The following is a 23,806-nucleotide window of genomic DNA, read 5'->3' on the forward strand; positions in this document are numbered from 1 at the left end:
CACTCCAGATACTCAAGAGATTACTGCTCTAAAAAAATAAATCTGGCCTAAATCTGGCTCAGAAATGCAATGGGGCTCTAGCTTTCTTATATAAATGCTTGAAAGAGCACAAGTACAATGGGTCAGGCCATGGAAAACATATGAATAAGAGGTATTAAGAAGTATTTATTTGCTGCAAACACTCATCTCAAAAACCTCTGTGCCAGACCTTGCTTCCCTGGCTTCTTAGAGAGGGGGCTTAAATCTTGTGTATGCATCAGGCTTTCAAAAAAATGCTGAACCACAAAGTAGACATACAAGGCTCAAAACAGGTCATTAGATTCACACACACATATTACACACACATATATAGCTATCAATTAATGCATTCAATCTACAGGTACATGTAAAATAACCTTCACAGAAAATCTTATCATTAGTGAATACATGCATATACATACATACCTGTATACGTACACAACACATGCTGGATTACTAGCCTTCAAGAAGTTAATATTAGAATACTTTAGGAGGCTGGTTGACAAGAGCAAAATGCATTTAACAATATCAAGAAATTTAATGACACTGGCTACACAACAACTCATTTTCCTTTATTTTTCTAAGATACTTACATGAAGCCCATATTTTATTATTATTAGTTTAGGATGATCAATAGTGAAGAATGCCTGTCATTGTATTCCTCTAAGGGTCAATACACATGTAACAATGGTTTTTCTTTTCTGTTTTCAGAGGGATGGGGGGAAAGGGTTACTATGTGTGCAGCAGTGTCCCTTTAAGTAATCTTTTTTTTGGCTGTGCATCCAGGGCAGCTAATAGTTTTATCAAATACCCTTCACAGCAAGACGACTGTTTCCATGGAAACTGTAGAGCAATCATCCATTACTCCTGCAAAGATTTCTCTCAGCTCTCTCCTAAATACAGGTAGCTACTTTCTTTCAAACTAAAATAGAACGGAAGAATGAATTTTACAGCCTGTGTGACAACTCACCTCCAGAGCTTCATATGGAGACTACGGGGAAAGTGGGGCCTAAAGCACAAAACCCCAGAAAGCACATGCAAGGAAGCCACAAAGAAGTTTTAAAACGGAGACAAATTCTGTCAAGTCTGCAATGTAAAATACAGGTTATAGAGAGGACGAAAGATTCTTTCCTCACAGCTGTGAAATGGAGAGGAGACAGAGAAGAGCTTAAGATTGGAGATGAACCCAGAGCTTTGTCACTTACCTCTCTCAGCATGTTGTTTTCTTTTTCCTTCTGTTCGAGAAGGCTCTCCAAGTGGTGCACGTGCATCTCTGCCTCAGCCAACCGTCTTGTTCGCTCATGATCTTCCTCAGTGGCTTTTGCTGACAGACCTTTACTCTGCAGCATCTCCAGCAGCTTTTTGATGGACTCATCACGTGCATTTAAGGTCTGTTTCTGTGTCTCAATACGCAGTTCCATCTCTTCTAAGGTTTTACGTAGCAGGAAGAGTTCCTTGGCCTGGCGTTCGTGCTCTGCATGAAGTCGTTGGAAGTTTTCCTCTGTCAGCTCTGCCACAAAGGGCTCACTGGTTCTAGTGTTGCTGTCCTGCTGGAACAGCTGGTTCAGGTCCCGCTGGATCCGAAGCTCATCTTGGAGAGCCTGGATAGTCATCTGCATATGCTAAAAGAATAAATAAATAAAATCAGAGAATTCCCTCCACTGGAGAAATAAAGAGAACAGTCTGAGCCATGTCAGTCCTCCTGAACTACCAACCAAGAGGAAACTGCAACACCGACAGACAAACATTGTTTTCTGAAAGCAGAATTGAGGTGGAACTGAGTTACACTACAGAAATTTCACATCCCTCCTTCTATGCCTGGTAGAGGTTGCTTAACACTACAAACCTCTTACTCAGGTGACTCTCCCACTTCCACCAACTTGAGTGAGCCACTATTTCAAATGGGAAAATGTCAGTAGGCATTTGTCAGTAAGCTGAGAGCTTAAAATATTTTTTTTCCAAATGTTTGCCTACCCTATAGAAGAATTCTGCCTAAGTAGTCCTAGAATAAATAGAATTACTATCTTGACAAAGCAGAGAGATACATGACTATTAGAATTTACGTACCATCTAATAAAATGTAATCAGCCATGAAGGCTCCCAAGGTCTTCAGTACTATGACTGCACGTAACACAGATTTCCCAGTTGACTTAGAGAAGAAACTTCAGCGTATCAGGAAGAACTACAACTATAGAAAACTGGATACATGCTGACTGCAGAGAAGGGTCACATCATACAATTTTATGCATGAGGATTTCAGTACAGAACAGAAATTACCACCTTACAAAGAGGAATGTGAAGTCAATCAAATGATCAGCAGTAATTTGTGGCTGTGCAAGACAATAAATGCTGTCTCAAGGACTCTGAATACAGTAGGTTAATATAGTGGGATAATATAGGAGAAGCACAGTTTGCCTAGCAAAAAAATCCTCAGTTCATATTTAGATAAACATTCGTTTTCTTCTCTGCAAGACAGAAATATTAAGACAATAACAGAGAAGTACTAACACACTGAAAAAAGATCTGATTACCTAGGATAAGATAAACATTGAGTGATACATCTCTACTCCCTTAAGAGTGGCAGACATCCTTACAATTTGGTCTGAATGTGAACAAGTCAGATGGACTGATCCCTGGGGTCTCCCTTTATATTACAAAAATCAGTGTCTGCAACATAGCTACTTAGAGTATTCACTAGGACTAAATTACTAGTTAGTATTAGTTATAATCTATTATCAAGCTTGATGCAGGAGACACACTGTTAAGGTCTATAATGTAAAGATGGTACCAAATTAATATGTTTGACATAAATCCAAGTACTTCATTTTACTCAAATATTTGTGAAAAGAGGAGATGTAAAAAGATCTGGGTTTAAATATTACTTCAAGAATATATTTATCACCATTCTTATGTAAAATTCCTTGGAGAACTGTCTTTTCCCTGAAAGAAAAGGATATTTTATCCTGTCATTTCCTTTCCTGTCTGGAAATGTTCCTGGGCAACTGGCTCTAGGTAGCCCTGCTTGAGCAGGGAGCTTGGACCAGCTGACCTCCAGAGGTCCCTTCCAACCTCAACCATCCTGTGATTCTATGAAAAGACAACAGACAGAAGGTAGTATTGGCAGCACAGTTACCTACCTTTAACCTGTTTTAGAAACATTTGGTTGTATAGAAAGATGCATAAAGGCAGTCCAAACCCATTTTCTTTACAAAGGTCAGTACTTTAGACTGAGTACTTCCCCTCCTTTTGTGTTCTGGCCTAAGAAGAGCTTTTCAAAACTAAAGGTGCTGTTTCACAATCAGCTCACCTAAGACCACACTACCACTAAAAGGAACAGTCCATGTCTCTGTATAAGAGAAGAAAAGAAATATCTCAGGGGAATCAATATGGATTTCAAAAATATTTTTAGAAATCACTTTTTTTTAATTATAGATTTCAATTTTCATTTATTGTCATTTCTCCAAACCACAGTCAAAATGAGAATGTCAGACAACCTCCAAGCCTTAAAACTGAGGCACTACCACACATGCCAGCATTCACATAGGCAATCGAAACTACTATGTCTGTTCAATTAATGTATGTTGCTCAAGCTGTAAAAGAAAACCCACTGCATTCATGAAAAGGTTTGCTTCATCTGTACCTATACCAATAAAGTCAGTAGGACTACAACAGCAGTAGTGAGAGAATATCCTTAAATTTCGTTAAACTTTAAAAATAACCTCACTGGATAGAACTTCACAATTCCACACACGAGTTAATTCCATTTGTATGTGAGAAGCCCTACTTATCTACAGCCCAGCTGTGTGTTGTTCCTCCAGCTAATGAACAAATTCCCACATGCTTCCACCTGCCTCTCCACATACCGCCACTTCAGCATTTCCTTTCTCCCAGGCGAGAAAAGAGCTGCTTCTGAACAACCACATATCTACTAAATGAAATTACTTCCTCTATTCAGTGTTGTCTCAGACTCAAACTTGGGGTATTTATAAACATCAATGGACTAAATCACCACAACCAAACTCCCCCATTTTTACCATTTGATCTGCTGTGAAATCTCATTTCAGGTTACATATGCAAAAACTGTGTCTCAGACCCACAGAAATTATCTCCCGCAAAGGTGGAAAAGCCTCCATGCAACTTTAGGGTCAAAGAACCAAAATCTATTATATGATTCAGTAACATGATGTGAAAAAAAATTAATACCAGTGACAAACAGTATTTATTGGTATCCATCAGTCTGTTAAGTAAGGACAAAAGTTTGGAACACTTGACATGAATGGTCAGCAACTGCATTGAATTCAGTTTCCCAGGAAAAATGAAGAGGTGGGGCAAGAGGAAGGGTTAGCACCAAGCTTATGAATTACTGTCACTGTTCTCTGAATTGCTCAGCTGAGAACAAACTTCATTATGTGCAAGGTAACTGGAAAATACGCCATAGAAAATTATTCTATGCTTCTGACACCCACTCCTTGCCAACATGCAAGATGTATGCAAAATGGGTTCTTTTCTCTGCTTTCCAAAAATTTTTTATGATTTTCAGAATAATGGCATAATACCCTTTATTAATTGGCATCATAAATAAACTACTTTTTCAGTTAACATAGCTCGTCTTCTACATAATTTCAAAGAAAACATCCTTTTCCCTCTGAAGGAGCAGGCAAGTCTTGCTAGCTTCTCATCTATTTCTCAGACTTCACTTTTTAATCAGTGACTATCCCAGAAAGGCAAAATATTTTCCAAGTTCACGCATTAGTATCCACTGATGCTTAATCCTATTTCTATGACCTGACTAGAGACCTCAATCAAACTTGAAAAATACTGCTGAAACTGTCTTATCTAGAAATAAACAAGTAAAAATACTTTTAATACCACTGAGCTTGGTTACGTCATACTGTGCTGAGTAAGTACCAATCATGCTTTTCTTAAATAGTTTAATAAAGGTAACAATTAAAGTCAAAGCAATTACATTGAAGCTGTAGTTTGCTTGAAGCTTATTGCTCTTATTTCAGACCTTGAGGATTCCCTGTTTTTTCAAGTAACGAAAATTGGTCTTTAAGCCCCACTACAAATTATAACTACACCTGCAAATCACAAAGATACTTTTGTGAGCACAGTTCTCTAGTAAGTCTCTTGTTGGTTATGCCCAATGTACTTTTCTCTTGACAGAGCTAAGCCCCTTCAGGCCCACCTCAAATGTAAATCCTAAAAGGGCAAGGTGCAAATGAAACCTCTTACCAGCTGTTCTTCTGCCTATATTACTTCCATGGAGAAACTTAAAAGTTTGTTAACCAGGCTCTACGCAGGGACAGAGTTTGCCTTTCATCCAGCAGCACAAAATTTACATCTGTAAGTAGCAGAACATGATTCAATCTTTGCCTCCACCTAACAGGATTCAAATTCACGTTTCCCACACCTTGGCAGATTGGTTAGATGAGTTTCCAACCTACAGTATGACCACAGCCAATGATATAGAAGTTCCTTATATTTGGTTCACAAAGCAGTCCTGTTGTTGCACTCTCAGGATAATGCAACGTACCTATTGCTATACTGGTGAGTTTGAGAACCTTACTGCAGGCAGCTCTTTTCGTCTCTCCCTGTTGACACTTTTCCATTTTGCATGAAATATTTAAAGATTCAGTAGGCCTGACAGAAAATACTAAAGAGAGCACAGCTTCTTATTCTAATTGGTAGAAAACTTAAGAACAGAAAGACCTGAATAGCAATACTTCCAATTAACTTAAATGTTTATCATCTTACCATTCCAAAGGAAGTGGGGGATGTGTATTGTAACATACTCAGACAGAAAAAGGAATTTAATTGATACTCTACAGCCGAGACCTGTATTCTAACCCTACATTTTAGATCAAAAGGAGGCAGCCATTGCTACTAGCATGATTTTGAAAGAAAGGATTAAATTGTGACATGCTTTTTAAAGAAAGGATTTCCACACTCATCTTTGCAAGACAGAGCTTGACCTACCAAGCTACGGTGTTTAAGATTCCAATACGCATTCGTCCATTTTGGTTGCCTGATTTAGGCTATTCACACTGCAGATACTGTCTTCATAATTACTACAGTCAGATACATAACTCATCCCATGCTATATTCAAGAAGTCTAAATGCCTAAATTAAAACTGTGGTTTCCGCAACACAGGCGAGGCACCTAGGCACTGAACACTTCTGTAGTTAAGTTCTCCTTAATCTCCTGGATTTAAATTCTAAGTAGGTTAACTAAGTAGGAAATTACTGTAATTTTTGGAATATCAAGAAAAAATTCAGTATGTTCAAGAGATGCCTGCCAACAATCAGCAAAAAGGAAGAGAAGAACCTACTCTTTCCCAGAAACAAGGGAAAACATAACATGCAATTATACGACACTGTGTCACAGAAACGTGTCACGAGGCAGGAAGCATTATTACATTCTGCAAAACTCAAGGACTTAAAATTCTCTTACGTTGGGAAAACACTGAAGACTCTCATATTCATGAGCAAGAGAATATAGGGTGATGGAAAGGTTGGGGAGAAAAAGAGAGGTCCTACTAGAATACTTAGTGGTGTGTTAGAAAAGCTTCAACCTGGGAGATAAAGGTTCAAACTCTTACTCATCATCTTCATACATCCCAAATGAGGGTCTAGTCAGTAGGCAATAAGCTGTTCTTGGGTGGATGTCTAACAAGATATTCTTACAGAAGGGACTGAGAGAGATTCTGCTTTATGCAAATATCTGAATGACTGACTTCGGAATGTAAACCTACTTCTCTCACATCCCAGTGTCATAAAGAGAAGATGAATCTCGGCTCAAGGTCTTTGTCTGAATTAGCCAAGAGACCCCTTAGCATCTCCCACACTCTAGTGAGCATCCCTGACCAAGTCTATTTCCTCCTCAGGGGTTGATCTCATCTCACTCTTATCTAATTTTTAATTAGAAATTCCACTCCACAGGGAAGAAATTTTTTCCTAACAAAAGTTTTGCTGAAAATCAGCATATGCAATAAAAGTTTCTTATAAAAATATTATTGACAAACTTAGCTACTGAAAACTTCCTGATTAGTTCTACTGTTAACCCACAAGGCCAGTACATCCTGTACTGAATGACAGCTTTATGATGTACATGTATTTGGCAGTTTTCTGCAAATCTGCTCAGTGATCAAGATGTTCTTCATGCAGAAAACAGTAAGTGCTTGGAAAGACATAGCACAGGTTTGCATTTTTTATTACATATCACATATTTCTGTATTTGTTTTTCAGGATCCAACACAGGGACAAAGAAAAAATAAAAAAGAGACAGGTGTAATTTGTTAATTGACCAAAAACTAGGTGTCTAAAGATGCCAGTTTACAGCTAATCTCTTATTCAGCCAACTATTTTTACAGCTGGGAAAAAGAAACAAGCTTTCAGCTACAAAAGCCCTTCCAGGTCTGAAATAGATGTACTTGTAGAACCTACAAACACTGCCTTACTTTTGTCTTTAGATCATCATGACTACTATACTACTACTTTGGAAAGAAAAGATACAATAATTATGATGTATTTTACTTCAGAAGGACAATTCAGTAAGGCTTACCCTCAAATGTACATCACCAGAAAATGACAGAATTTAAAGATGCTTTTGTTGCCAGCAAATCCACATGCACAATCACAAACTTTTGCATTATGACGATTCTTCTCATGTTCTTTACAATGAAAGCATTTCAAACACTTTTAAGAGAATGAACCACATTCAGCTCAAAAGAGATCACATGCCAAATGCTAGAATAGGATTTGGTCACTATGGGAAATAATTCTCTCCCATTCTCAAAGAGTTAATGTTTTGGCGGCATTTCTGGGAAATAGATTCTGCTGAATGCACCGCAGAAGCAAAGGCCTGGCTGTCTGAGGGAGTCCCTGCTGACATTCAGCTGCAGCCCACGCAAAGAAACTGAAAAAAGGGCTAATGTCAGGTGTCCAGCAGGGCTGTAATGAAACAGAACTTGCTGATTCCAGAAATGCTACATATTCCCTGTAAGATGGATCAGGGGCTTCAAACCCCTTATTTAAATGGAAACGAATAGGTGATTTTTATAATGTTTAGCTTAGATACAAGTTACAGCTATGATTTTAATAGGATTTAATTTGTGAGAGTCAAAGAAAGAGACTTGTATTTTAAAGACAACCATACATTGTATTATCTCTGAGACAGCAGAAGGGCAAGATGGTAAAAAAATGCTACAGATAAAGAGCTTAAGTTGTCAGTAATACATTTGTCAGCTGAACTAGACTCACACAAAATGACTCATTTGGTTTAAGGGGGCAGTGTGCAACAGCATAACTCCTTCAACCCTGTCTGTACAAAAAAAAAAAAAAAAAAAAACACAAGCAAACCAGCAGGAATGAATTTAAACTCCTAAAGTAAGCAGATCAGAAACAACCTAATAAACCTGTAGCCACAGAAGATCCAAAACTGCAATGCAATCACCTCATACTAAGCGTACAGGTACATCCATTAAAAAGGCTGCAAGGTAAAACAGAATAAATGCAGTACACCAGTTATTCAGTGGTAAAGGCCCACGTGAAAGATTTTACCTATGGTAAATATGAAGCAGCTTATCTTACAAAGAAAAAAAGGTAAGCTATTTCTATTTTCAACGGATAAAGCATGTATATGGGCAGTTTCTATAGAATACCTGATGCACAGTAAAAGCATAACTTACTCTGCAGAAATTTATGCACATACCTATGTGACATGAATAAAAATTCTGATTAAGCATAGGCAAACCTAGTAAACTTCTGAAAAACATCAGTTTACCTGTCAGGTTTTGAACTATGAATATAATTCTGACAGTTCTCTGGCTTCCTAAGAGAATTTGAGCTCTGTGGCAGATATCAGAAATGGTCTAGTAGGCAACAGAATTCAAAGAAAAATTATTTCTAAAGTCATACCAGTTAGTCCCAGCTACCATGTGTTTAAATTTCCAAAGGTACATCTACATTAGTTTAGTGTGCCTCAGAAGCTTCTTCTCATGCAAATCTTCCCAGCATCTACGTTTCACATGCTTCGAGTGTCAGCATGCTATGATCCTGGAGCGAAGAAACTGGATTCTTTCAAGTGCCCCTAATCTTTCTTGAGAACAGGCATTTTGGGATTAGGGCAAATTTTTAGAATTTCTCATCAGAATTGACAATTTCCATACCGATTTTAACCTCTATTTCCCACTAGGCTGTCCAAATTGGGTTAGCATTATACTACTTAAATACCATGTTTTATTTGTATACAAACATGAGCTTTGATTATTTGTTCTTATGCTGCTAAAGAAACAGGAGTCCTTAATTCTTTACAGTTTCTGTCTCCCCTGTCTGGCAAGCACAAACTTCTTTTGTCACAAACTGTGTTGATAAAATGGATCCTCATGTAAGCGGTTTCTGAAAAAAAAAAAAAAAAAAAAAAAAAAAAGCCAACACACAAACACTAGACCGATCTATATTCAGGCTAGCCATGATAGAACTTGTAGAATTCGATCATACGCCATTTTGCATGTGTATACAACACACCCAATTTCATCCATGGTATAGATTACTTCTAAACGTCGCATCCGTGGAATAGGTGCTTAAGTGCCAAATTCAGCTTTTGTGAACCTCTCTTCCCATGAAAATAATTAGAAATGATTATGGTACTTAAGGGAAGGAGAATTTTAACAGTTACATGTCTAACATCTACAATGTCTAATATTTTCAAATTAATAGCATCTATATAAAACATGACTCATTTTGTTAATAGATTAGGACCTCTTCTGCAAAAACAGATTCTTATTAGTCACCTTTATTAGGGAGGTCAGCAAATATATCTTTCCATTAGCTGATGCAAAGAATCAATCCAAGATAAAAGGTACTCTGCTACACAACCTTTGATCTTGTGTTCAGTATTTTCCAAGATATGAGCGTACATGAAAAAAATTGATGCACAAGAAAGCTGTTGACTACTTAATTCACATCACCCTTCCCTTGCCAGCCCCCTAACCCCCACCCCCAAAATTTAAACCTTCTTCTATACTAGTTGGTTTGGAGAGATTACAGTATAAATCTCAATACACACATGCATAGGTCCCACAAGAATATTCTGACCAAAGTATTCTGAATAACTGCATCTGAATCCTACACCTCTCAAGTAACAGTATAAAATATGAAGTAGGCCTGATCTTTAAAGCTTTTTGAATACTTCAAGCTTGTGACTGTTGAGGACTGAAGAAACAATTACAAGGTAGGCTGTGATACATAAATTGGTAATATTTCAAAGAATTGGTTTTAATACAAAACAGTGAGCTTTTCAACTTCTGCTTGCCCACAGCAATACCATACTTTGTTCTTCCTGTCAATGCGGAACACAGCATAGTGGCATCCTTCACCTGCAAGCAACAGTGGAAGATCTCATGAGCTACCCAATGCTTGAAGACTATGGATTGATGACCACAGCAGTAAGTGTTCTTTCCAAATTTGTGCCTCCAGAAATTGAGTTACTGTCCAGATAAGATATCAAGAGCCCAATATTCGGCTGCTCAGCTGAAGAAATTAAATACTTGCTAGCTCTATCAGACTGAACTATTAAACCTGGACAGTGGCTCACGAGCAATCTGAAAACACTGAAATTTACTGGGGTTTTGTTTGTTGGCTTTTTAAAGACATTTTCGTGAGCAAGAAAAGCATCAGATAACCAGATATGGCCATAAATGTGAGAAGACTACACGAAGGACTTGATCCTGTCAAATAATAGAACACGTGACATTCAGGGTCTCATAAACAACATATGGCTGTACTGTGACACATGGAAAGTTCTTGCCAATGGAGTCTTTGCACAATGTTCAACCAAGATAGGGAGATAACTATCACCAAAAACTAGCTCCTGCCTCTCAACGGCACAGACCATGTGTAGAATGAGGCTTTGCCGGCCTGTTTATAGTTTTCCTTGTGCTGATTAGATGGTAACCTTGCAAGGCAAAAGTCATCTTAGGGACATCACTACAGAGTAGAGAGGCCCTGTATGCCCAACACCTCATCCCACTGTTTCACAGTAAGATGAGACCAATTTGGCTATGTTATGGTAATACTTTCAATTCTTGCTTTACTTGTTCATAGTCTCTCCAATATGCCTTCCTAACTGCTATTCTATCCCATACATAACTGTAAGCATTGCATCTTCTCACATTTGTCATATCAATTCTTCAGGGAAAGTAAACAAGTTTCCTGGAAACGCATTTGCATGTGGTTTTCTTGTTTTAAGCCACAATAAGGAACAACTGCAGACTTTCATACTCAATTGGTCCAAAATCCAAAAGGCCTAAAATGATAGCTGAAACAACAGTAGGATCCAGGTACATCATCAGCCACAGTTCATGAGTACAATTTGTGCACTGCCATATACAGAGGAAAAAAAAAAAAACCAAAACCAAACCCAAAACTCATTCCTTGTCCCTTCTTGAAGTAAAGAAGTATGGGCTTTTTTACAGTTATCAGTGCACAGCACTCAGCCGCAATGGCAGCAATCATTTTAAGTCTATCTTGCAAGATTAGGGCTTGAAGTTCTCACAAGCAAGTTCTTGCCAAATGGAAGATACATGCATCCCTTCCATCTTCATAACTTTTCTCATTTCCTTTGAAATGCAAGGAGGAAGAAAACAGAAATTAATTTTTAACAAAATTTACAATTGCAGCAACAGTCAGTGAGACTTAACTAAGCCTTTTCAACCTGTGGCTTTTTGACATGACATGTTATCTTCTCAGCTCTCTGCCATGAAGCATTGGCAACACTCACAAAGGAACAGACTTGAAAATGTTTTTTTTCTGGATACATGAAGTCTCTTATGCTGAGTATAGTTTTGGGAAGACAGGCAGTTCAAACACGTTACTGGAATTTCAGGATAAATTTAGAATATAGCTGCAGTAAACACTGTCCCTGTGAAAGAACATATAAAAAAAAAATCTGATCAAAATGTTCTGGCACTTACTCTCATGTGGAAATGACAGCAGCACCTTTGACAGCAAAGCAGAACACAGCACATTACACTAATTTCTAAAGGAGCATTCTGTGATCTTTAAGAGGCAACACAATACCCCCCTGACGATGTTCAAGAGCTAAGTGACAGAAAAACATGAAGAGGAACTTGGTTAGCTCTGGAAATGATGAGGCCTAGCACAACCTACCTGAATAGGAGGCATTCAAATTTCTGCTAGATGTACCATGATGGTGATAGATGCTAGGCTCACATGCTGCTTTGGAAGTACAAAGTCAAGGATTTTCATTATGAAAACCTTTACTGGATCCTAGAATGTGACGAAGATACCTAAACAGAAAAGTTTCTCCATTCAGAAGAGCGGTTCTTCCCTGCAGACATCTTTCTGCTAGGTAAGAGAATTTTCAAAGCAAGAGGCAATTCCCTCTGGCAGCAGTGCTCAGTCATCCAACACTCAAGCCATCAGGTGCAGTAAGTTGGGTTCTCAGTATGCATCAGAAATGCATCTGATCAGCATGTGAATCAGACAAGCTAAAATGGGTATCTGCAACAGGACTGACAGCTAGAACAACTTTTGTCAGTGAAAAGCTTTAATACTGTCCTGTCTAACCTTGCACATCACTCTACAGATCAAGGGAATAGACAGAAGCACATAAAGGAGATCTGAGTTCATTGTAATAAATATGAAACTATCTAATACAGAATAGTCTTGCATTGCCCATAGATCAAAATGGACAGTTGGTATAGACTGTGCTGGTAAAATCATTTAGGGTAAATCTCTCACTGAATGAATACTTGCTCTTAATAAATCTTTTCAGGAACTACTTACTCATGAATCATTACTACATGGTCATTCAAGCAGTATGTCATGCTGTTAGGCTTCTTGCAGAGCAATGACTGAAGTCCCTTGCCTCTTTGTATACCAGAATGAGAATACATAACTGTTCAAGATCTGCAAAAATAGAGATAAAATGGATAGAAATGCTGTACAATACAGTCTTTTGGTTCTGGTTCAAGTGCATTTATGCAAGTCATCTTGTAACCAAGTGCTCTGCATTTAAAAATTATTCAGAGAAGCATCTTAATCTGTTGATACATCTGTATGAACAACTGTCAAGACAGAAAGGAGAATGGAATTCCCTGTTGTGAGTTTGAGGCATCAATCCACCAACTCTAGCAAGAGCTTAAGCATGGCACAAGTGTCTGAATACAGATATTAATCTCAGAGCTACATGTTTTATAAGAGTCTGTTAATTCAAAACTAAAAAAATTGAAGAGGGCTTGTAGCATTGAAAATCTTGAAAGCTCGTTTGTCTAGTATGTGTTTTATTTCAGAGAAACAGAACAAGGTGGCTTCTGAAGTCCCAAATTTTCTTCATCTGTTCTGTATATTCTGGGACCTAGAAAGAATTAGGGAAGGGACTCCGTCTTTCTAATCCATCTCAGTGCAAGGACTGAAGGGCCAATGGTGATACTTATTTAAATGCAAAGTTTAAGGCACACTTCAGAACAACTTGCTGTGCTTTCCCTGGGAAATAACCCCATTTGCCCCCCCTCCCCACACCACTTTCTTGTAGCTTTTGCAGACAGTACTCATTAGTCAGGAAACAGATCAAAAGTTCAATAAAAGTTAAATACAGCAGAGTTTAGCTCTTTTTTCACTCAAACTGATGCCTAGATGAGCTTTACTAGACAGCAGACTTGTACACCTGTGGTGGGTTAACCCTGGCTGGACACCAGGTGCCCACCAAAGCCATTCTATCACCCCCCTGCCTCAGCTGGACAGGGGAGAGAAAATATAACAAAAGGCTCCTGGGTCAAGATAAGGACAGGGAGAGATCACTCAACCAATTACTGTCATGGGCAAAACCAGACTCAACTTGGGGAAAATTAACTTAATTTATTACCAATCAACCAGAGTAGGGTAATGAGAAATAAAACCAAATCTCAAAACACCCTCCCTCCACCCCTCCCTTCTTCCTGGGCACAGCTTCACTCCCAAATTCTCTACCTACCCCCCCGCCCAGTGGTGCAGAGGGACAGGGAATGGGGGTTTACAGTCAGTTCATCACACGTCGTCTCTGCCGCTTCATCCTCTTCAGGGGCAGGATTTCTCACACTCTTCCCCTGCTCCAGCATGGGGTCCCTCCCACAGGAGAGAGTCCTCCACAAACTTCTCCAACGTGGGTCCTTCCCACGGGCTGCAGTTCTTCACGAACTGCTCCAGTGTGGGTCCCTTCCACAGGGTGCAGTCCTTCAGGCACAGACTGCTCCAGCGTGGGTCCCCCGCGGGGTCACAAGTCCTGCCAGAAAACCTGCTCCAGCGTGGGCTCCTCTCTTCATGGGTCCTGCCAGGAGCCTGCTCCAGCATGGGCTTCCCACGGGGTCACAGCCTCCTTCGGGCACCCACCTGCTCCGGTGTGGGGTCCTCGGTGGGCTGCAGGTGGATATCTGCTCCACCGTGGACCTCCCTGGGCTGCAGGGGGACAGTTTCTCTTACATGTTCTCAACTCTGTTCTCTGGCTGCCGTTTCTGTGTCCCCTGCAACTCTTTTTCCTTCTTAAATCTGTTATCACAGAGGCACTACCACTGCCGCTGATGGGCTCGGCCTTGGTCGGCGGCAGGTCCGTCTTAGAGCCGGCTGGCACTGGCTCTGTTGGACATAGAGGAAGCTTCCAGCAGCTTCTCACAGAAGCCACCCGTGTAACCCACTCGCTACCAAAACCTTGCCACACAAACCCAATACAACACCTAATCAACACAGAAACCCTGAACACATTACTAAGAAACCACCCCACAATCCTGAAGTTCATAATCCTTGCACTCCTTTTAGATTTCACCTAACGTTAATGTGTGTTTTACTCATCATGAAAACAGTCTGTTGGTAACGCTGCTTTGAGATACTTTTGATATAGAGATTGTCCGCAGACAATTTACAAGCTCAGGACCAAGACGAAGTGCCCCAAATTCCTGAATTCTCCCCTCTGATCAGACCCCCAAGCCACCTAACCTAACCTGCTAGGACAAACCTGTCCTAACCTAGTAGGACAAACCTCAGATTTCCTCCTAGTCCCATTAATGCAGCTGGAGTCCATATGTAGAATTTCCAATAGCTATTTCTGACTAATGAGCACTGACCAGATATGTACCTAAGCTTTCAGGGCTGTCGGTATTGGTGCTGGGGGAAAACTGGGGTTTGTTTTTTTTCTTTTTAGAAACTTCTCTTTACAAACACACTCTTCTTGGAGAACAAGATATTAGAGAACCACCTTTGGTTTGCTTTGTGCGGTTTGCTACTGAAAGCAGACATCTATTTGCCACCTTGTTCTGCCACAGACTAATTGATTGCTGTTTACATCTGTATCCCCAAACAAAAAAAATTTAGAATATCTTCCTAAACTGATAACTCCATACATAATAGCTAGCTAGCATCAGTGACAAACTCCAACTCACAAGAAGGCAAAAAGCTAATCTATATAGCTTTAGGATTATCTTCCAGTCAGTCCCTACCTATTACAGAGAGGGAAGCAGTAAGGCTGGATGGAAAATCATTCCTCAGAAAGCACATTTCTCTCATCAGTTTCCAGAATAGCGAGGTTAACATTGTAGAGGAGGGAGGGCTGAACCTGGAAAATTTCTTTGGTGTCTAGGATAAAATCCCCAGAATCTCATTCTCAGAAAAGCAGGAAATACACACTAGTCCAACAAATGGAAAGCAGAAATACACCATGCCCCCAAATCTGTCTCTGTTTCTAGTTATGCACACAAAAGATTTCTACAATTTTATCTTTTTCCAACAATTATTTCAATTTATCTGATTTTCACAAAAGAACACCTCTTATATCTGTACTTTAAATTTCAATCATATCATATCAATCAGTCATATCATTCTTTTTAACTCATCTGCATCCCTACATCACAAACTAAAAGCCACTTTTAAAGTTCAGCATTCCATCACAGGCATGGTTTGGGGGTTGATTTTATTTTGGTCACAGTTAGTAATGTGTTCATTTTTTTAATTCTGATTTTGTTTTCTGTGAAAAACCTCATTAAAAATCCTGATATACAACATTCAATAAAGGTAAAGGATACCTGACAACATGATACACTACTCTAAAAATAAACCCCCATTATTTGATTAGTTTTTCAAGGAGAGGACAGAGCAGCTCCTCTTGATTAACCTACCACAAACAGTTCAAGAAAAAAAAAAAAAATCAGTGGCAATTTACCAGTTTTAATTTAAGTGATAGCAGCTGAAAAAATAGCCAGTTATTAGATTATACAGAACAGGTGAAAAAAAGCTTGTAAAAAAAAAAATCACTACTTGAACTAGCAAAGAGTGATTTATAAACTCAAACCACAGCTATTGTCAGTAGTATGGAATATATAATAGAGGACTAAAACCATAAAAATGTAACCTTTCTTTAGTCAAGTTTAAAAGAAAATAATTTTTTAAAAAAGCTCTGGAGAATAGCTAAGCAAATGATGCAATCACATTTCTATTAGTCAAAAATCATGATTATATCACTTTCCCACCATTGCCTTCCTCAAACCTAAATTATCAATCCTTCAGGCAGCAACTGTCATTTTGATGTATGTGCTGGTATAACAACGAGAATAATACAACACCAACCCTTAAAAACAACCACAATGTAAATAGTGAATCAAACTGTTAAAGCAGAAAAGGATTGAGGCAATAAATAATGAATGAATAAAAGCTTTCATGAAACCATTACTGTTCTTCAAGGTCTAAAGGTCTGAGCACAAGATTTGTATGGAGAGGTGATAACTCTACCAGCTGATAAACAAAAAACAGCTTTCAGCACACTAGTCCTTCTTTAGGCTTTGCTGATTTTGTATTAAATGTTTGAAACTATATAGAAGCAAATAGCAAATACGGTGAATTGATCTTGATTATATACTTTAAAAACAATATTTTATCTAGTCTATGATTTTTAGAATTCAGTATTGGTTTACTACATATTATATTTTTTCCCATGTCAGACAGCCCACAGCTATCTCCTCACTATCCCACAGACAATTCTATCTCACAAGAGCTAGTTACTGTAATGAACTCCCTCCATAGCATCCTCCCTCCCTTATCTACAGCTACCAGCCAGATTTTTTTCTACTGAAACTGAGTAGCATTACTCAGCACAAAATTTCTCAATTTGTTCTCAACTTGAAAGTTGCTGCTTCTGTCCCTTTTCTTCCCATAAAAAAGAAGGTTTGAGTCCAAAAAATTGTTTGCCTTTCTCTTGGCTACATCATTTAATCTAGCAAGATGTTTTATTTCTCAACAAGCCTTGCTGTGATAATCAGCCTCTCCCTGGAGAAGTTTTTTCCCTCAAAAAAGGAGAAGGTATTGTCATACAGATTATCAGAATATTTTGTTGTACCACAAAAAAAGCTGTACTACGGTAACACAGAAATGAGTAGTACAACTCTGTGACAATCTCTAGCATCTACTTTAAAGTAAGGCAACAGCAACAAGGCTGTTGCTAAGATGAGGTTTCTTTCCGAGTTCTCTTCTGAAAAATAGAAAATGTCTTTCAAACAAACCTGTGTATTACCGATATAATAATGAAGTAACACTTAGGCATAATGGCACCTAGACACTAAACATACCTTAATTTTCCCAGAAGATAGCCCAATAGCCTTACTGGAACATCCGATAATTTATTTTGAGGAAGAATTTAACCCTCAAAATGTATTTGCATCATTCTCCTTGCAGCAGAAGTATCCATGACTCACTGTTGACACCAGGCAGTGGCATGATACAATAACCTTCCTGTGCTTCTCAACTGCTAGGACTGGCAGTGACTCACCAGCAACTTCACTCAGGCCAAGATTTCCCGTGATGCAGGCTTCTGTGTGCACCACTTCTTCAGCAGCCTTGCTTACACTCTCAGTTTCACACATCCAACATCCACAGCCAGGTAATAAAGGTGATATACCATATCTTGCCTCTGTTACATAAAAGCAGTTCAACCCAAAGAAAAGCTTTGGCTACATTCTAACACTACTAAAATAAATTGAAAATGAGATTCAAATCTTCAAAAAGACTAAGATATATACGTATTCTCTTATTCCTCTCCTTCCCCACAGCAAAATCTGTATTAGGGACCATAGTTCAAAAGATAAACACTTGTCTTAACCAACTGCATTTGTTTTCAGTGAGAAGTTTCAACTTTTTATTGTTTGTCTGCTCTAAAGATATTTTCAGTGATAGGAATATATCATGAACAATAAGTCACTAAAAATAAACAACTATGCTGCTACAGTGTCTTAAATGAAAAAACAAGTATTCTTGGTAAGTGATTTTAGGAGACAAAAAATACAATTATCCAAAATTAGTCTGATGGAAAAATTCCCTTTATTTCTTACAAAACAGTAACATAAGAACCTCAACTCACTCACAACCAACAGATGGTTGATTTAATTATGTAAAATGAATAGATAACAGCTAAGTAATGAATCCAAAGCTGAACCAATTACTCCATTGATCCACTGAATCCATTTATTCACTTCCGTAGCAGAGTTCAGAAGGCAACACTAAAATTTATGAAGAAAGCATTTCCTTTCCCAAGATACAAATAAAACTAGAAATAACTTAAAAATAAAGAAATTTTCTAAAATTAGTGTAGGAAAAAATACATTGGCAAAGAATGATTTAGTAAAAAAGTTCAAAAAAAATTAAAAAAATTAAAAGATGCATTCGACAAAAATGTGAAGCTTTGGAAACAGTTGTCTTACATGAGAAAAGTTATTTCAATATCCTCAGTTCCTACCTACCAAAATACCTACCAAACCTTAAGAAACAAAGTCCTACATACATATGTTTCAGCCTCATCATATATTTTAGAAGCATTTGTAATATAAGCACATTGTCCATGTATAAGCAGTACTCTTCAGTGGCAAGACTGGCTGTAACTCAAAGGAACAAAAAAGCAGAGAAAAAGCCAAAGGTTTAGAAGCAGTTTCTTGATTTCAGGATCGAAATCAACTCTTATGGGAAGTACTGAAAGAAGTTCCTATGTAGGTCCAGAAAGGATTAAAATAGTATTTCCAACTTACCTTTTTTTTTCAAGGATCTTGACTATACTGGAAAAATCAACAAGAAATGTTAGCCTCGCTCTGGACTTCCCAATTCTGGCTTGTGTAGAAGCTTCCCTGAAGAAACCTCTTCAGCCTCAGTCCCTACCAGTCTTGCATAGGAGATTTCAGTAACCCCTCTTTTACTTATAATGAATCTACTAACTACACAATGTGGTCAGTAAGAACAGAGACAGCCAGATCATATGTTTCCATCTATTTACAGGAGAATGATCCAAGAAAACTGCCTATAGGTAGTTTAAGAGAAGAAACATCATAATTCTCAAAGCTGAACCCCCAACTGAGTGTCTGATGAGTATAAAGACACAATGAGTTCAAAATTACCTGATTCTGTTTTGTCAGGGAAGAGGTAAAGGCTAAAATACCCTGCCACTCCTTGCCAGGAAAACTGTATCAAAACTAGAATTTTTATTTAATAGCTACGCCTTTTACTAGTGGGAACTTTCTTATGCTCCTTGCCAACACAGCTCTGCATGTAAAGTTTAAGAGATGACTAATCACTATTAGCAATTTTTTTGTACTGAAGCACTGTCTAAAGCACTCAAGGCAGAGACTGTTAACCCTAACAGAACCTCATAAGTACATGCCCAATCCCTCCATTTCCACCACTTGTTTTATGAAGGACCTCCACACTCCTCCCAGCCACTACTTTCTCCTCAACCACATGGATATCCTATTTTAAAGAGATACTGTAAAAATAAGATAAGGGCTCCGTAGAAGTACATAGTCGTAGAGGAGGTGAACATAAATACAGACTGAACCTTTCAAATAATCTCCATTCATAATGTTCCTGTTTTCTTTAAAGGATTGTCCATATGTGTCATCACACTACAGAGGACTGCATACAGTACCTGCATATTGAATAGATTATCAGAGAACCCAAAGACTGTAGATAGTTAAAAGCTTTTCTGTTGGCTGGACACTTCGATTAGTGTCATGCTTAACAAATGTATGAATGGAAGTCCACTTGCAGCTCTGTGGGTCTCCCAAAGGATAATTCTCTGAAATGCTACAGAGAGAGCTTGTCCTCAGACTAGAAATTTCCCCTTCTGCTCTGTTACAACACATCCTAGTGACCCAGAAGAACAGATTTTGAGGAGAAACTGTCAAACACAGAATCTTCCCATCAGGGAAACAACAACCAAAAAGAAAAGGCATGTTTTCAAAAAGGCCATCTTATGTATATATAACTTGATGTAGTTCATTAGGAGGTAGCCTGTATGATGCTGTCTCTGGTAAGGATGAATGGGATATTTTGAAAACAGGCAAAGGACAATCTTCCACAAAAAATGCAACTCAAACCACATGGGCTACAGGCTTCAGATATGTACAAAGTTCAACTGTATACTGAAGGAAGGAGACAGTGCAGAAAAGAGGATTAGTTCTCAAGTACCTGAATTTTTACAGTCCTGCCTGCTGAGATAACAGCTATTAAGATATCCACTCCTGTAGACAGATAAAGAGAGGAAGACCATAACCTCAAATAGTTGGTCTATTGTTAATACTTGTTTCATGATCTATCGTGGGTTTGTGTCACTGACTTGTGGTATCCACCAATTACTACCACAAGATGATGACTTCTTTAGAAGAAAAATATCAAAGGTTATTTATTTACTCCAAGTCTACTGGTATTTCATAGTTGAATTCCATCTGGATGGTAATCAAGATCAGTAATCAGCTACATTCATTTAGCACGATTTAGATATTTGTATCAAATACATTTGCTAATGAATAGCTCGAATTTAAAAAAAAAAAAAAAAGTTAAGGGCATGGAGACATTTACCAGGTGCTAAATCTCCAAAATACATGTAGGGAGGAGTACCTCTTACTGAGTCAATCAGTTGATCAACCAATCCAAAACAAGAGACAACATCTGGTCTAAAAAGCAACACTTACATCCTCAGGAAAATGAATGCTGCTTATTTTAGTTAGAGCAGTAGAACTTCTTTAGAAGTTCTAAATAAATTTCTGAATGAAAGAATCATCAAAGGGAAAATTTCAATCTGTCTGGACAGTACAGAAGACTTCAACAAGGCGATCAATTATAAAAACTAATGCTACACCAAGATGAATTTCTCCTTAGTGCATACAAACGGAAGCATCACGTATGCAGACACAAACTACCCAGTGAAGCACATCTCACCAAGAGGTAGGCCTTCAGTGTACCAGCTGGGTGTCTTGGCAAAGGAGATGTGGGGTGGAAGAGCTTTGAGATTCAGTTTTGGCATAAACAGGTTAAGACGACTTCTCTTCTAATTCTGTACTTTGCTATTTCATAAGCCACTTATAATGGTGTTATTTCACATTTATCCACACATTTAGTTACTTTTAACAAAGCATTTTCAAAGTGTGTCTTAGAGGTAGCTTAGTTACAGATCATTCCTCACTTTAGGGCTGTAACAAACTGGTAAACAGAACACTATTTTGTGTAGGAATTGAAGTTGTGTTCAGGCCTTAGCACATTGCTTCAAGCATCCAAATGACGACTACTCTCACAGAACGTGCGTGGACAAGGTAGAGGGCTGGAAGAAAAATCTTCCAACGAGCAGTGATAACAATGAAGGCTCTCCAGCACGCAGCACAGCACTGAAGAACCTACCTAAATAGGCACTGAAATTTCCTGAGAGCTGGTCAGAAAGACTGCAAAAGCACACTTTTACACAGGAATGAAAGAAAACAGAAGTCCTAAAAGGGCTGTTAAAAGAATCTGGATGAAGCTAACAGGCTAATGTTCTTTAGATCGACTTTAAAATCATACAGAGAAGGACTTTCTGAATAACAACAGACTGGCCCAGAAACCCAAAGAAAACCTTACCACTTCGTGTTACCACAAACATATGTATGCTTTCCTATCATTCATAAAGAAGGAAGAAGGAGCCTCTCTGGAATTCTGAGACAATCCTACTATAATCTTGAGTAAACACACTATGAGATGCAGATGTTCTACCTTTGGCCAGATTTCCTGCACTCCAAGTTCCTGAACAGGAAAGCTGTTCATAAAATCAATAGTCAAGACATCTGCATGAAGAGACAAAGGTTCCAAATCTGTGAGTACCTCAGTCATGCCAATCCAGCTGAAATCACATCAAACACAATCTGCATTACCTTCTGCAACACCCTAGGGGCCTGCAGAAGATAGACACATTAGGTGGTCAGCCCCACAGAACAGAGAAACTCCAGACAACCCTGGAAATAGACTTGCTGTGGAACAGAAGAATTAACATTATTCTCCTGGATCTCAAAAAAGCTGATCTCAGGTCCTCCCCAAATGCCAAATGGAAAAACAAAAAAACCACCCAGTAACAGCATCCTGAATGCCTCAGTCGTGACATATGACCTACAATGTCTTATCATACAACTAGGATAGCCAGTGTTCCCCCCAAGCAGACTGCCAACCACTAGTTCCAATTATAGATATGTCAGGAACTAGTGAACCTTGAAGTGTTATAGGAGGGGGAATTTGAATTCTCTTTATTTACTGAAACTGTTTTAGACACGTTAAGTCATCACCTGCAGTTGATGCCTTATGACAGAGAGAAACCCATGGCATGTTTTCCAAACTCCTTGTACCTTGAGAATATTTATGCAAGATAAGCTTCTTTAGCAGACCAAAAGTCCCAAGTAATATGACCTGACCTGGCAGGAGGTCAAATTGCCTGTTTCTTTGACACCAGTAAGAAGTAGTATTTGTTTTACAGGATGTACAATGTGATTCTGACTGTATGGTACTTCTGTAGACTGATAGGAGGGGTCCATTAAAAAGGAGGGTGAGAAAGAAGCAGGATGTTATATGCATGACTCTCAGTATCCAGCAGACAGGAATCCAAGATAAAGGCATTTCAGCCAGAAACATGACTAACCAAAAGTGACTACTGAAGAAGGACAGAGATTGATGCAAAATGAGTCATATGCTTCTCAATGAACACTCAAAACATGCCAATGACAGAACGCAAACTGAGCAAGTGACTGAGTTGTCACTGGTAGCCTGCATATAAAGACCATCAAAACATGACATTTACATAAACTGCAGTGTCTGCCCAACATTTAAGAGGCTAAAGTAGGAGACAAGGTTGGACTGCATAGCGGTATCTGCCCCATCTAAAACTGCTTCACAAGAGCAAGCCTTCAGCTTGGGCTTATTTATGAAGAGCTTTCTCAGCAGGGGAATCATCCAGGAAGGCTTTGAGTTGATCCACTGAAAGTAAGTATAAACAGGTATGAAGAGCTTCATATGTTTTACAATCCTACACAGGATAATGCTAGAAGAGAGGGTTTCCCCTCCACCACTTACACATCACATCTCTTATGATCCATACTGGTAAGACTTGTAAACCTAGTGAACTCCCTTTAATTTCACCACTGCAACAAAATAATTCAAGGACAGATGTGAAAAAAGAAGTTTTGCTTCCATGTCAAGATTTAAACACACTGATCCACTCAAGGCCATATGGAAGCAAGAATATTCCACAGGGAAAAAGCCAGTTTCAGCACTGTCTGGTAAAGCACACAATTTAAAAAAAAATGTGCAGAATAGGTCAGAGCACTATAGAGGGAGCAGAAGGCAGGTTTCTGTACAGATTTTGACGTAACTGGAGTCTACTGATCACCTGCCACAACAGATCCATCAAGTACTCTAAACAGACATGATAGAGCATACAGGCATCCCCCATGTCCAGGACGCACAAGAAAAA

At 38.7% G+C, this 23,806-nt stretch overlaps 1 protein-coding gene across 15 annotated transcripts in view; it reads right to left on the reverse strand.

Annotated features, from left to right (window-relative positions):
- ERC1 (ELKS/RAB6-interacting/CAST family member 1) overlaps positions 1-23,806 on the reverse strand; it is a 317,835-nt gene that overhangs the window by 240,436 nt on the left and 53,593 nt on the right. For all 15 annotated transcript variants that reach the window (XM_052789054.1, XM_052789061.1, XM_052789067.1 and 12 more), the window contains one exon: positions 1,224-1,640. In XM_052789054.1, the coding sequence (XP_052645014.1) occupies positions 1,224-1,640 (417 nt within the window). The remainder of the gene's footprint in view (positions 1-1,223; positions 1,641-23,806) is intronic.

This window comes from Harpia harpyja, chromosome 6, assembly GCF_026419915.1.
Source record: "Harpia harpyja isolate bHarHar1 chromosome 6, bHarHar1 primary haplotype, whole genome shotgun sequence".
Taxonomy (NCBI): domain Eukaryota; kingdom Metazoa; phylum Chordata; class Aves; order Accipitriformes; family Accipitridae; genus Harpia; species Harpia harpyja.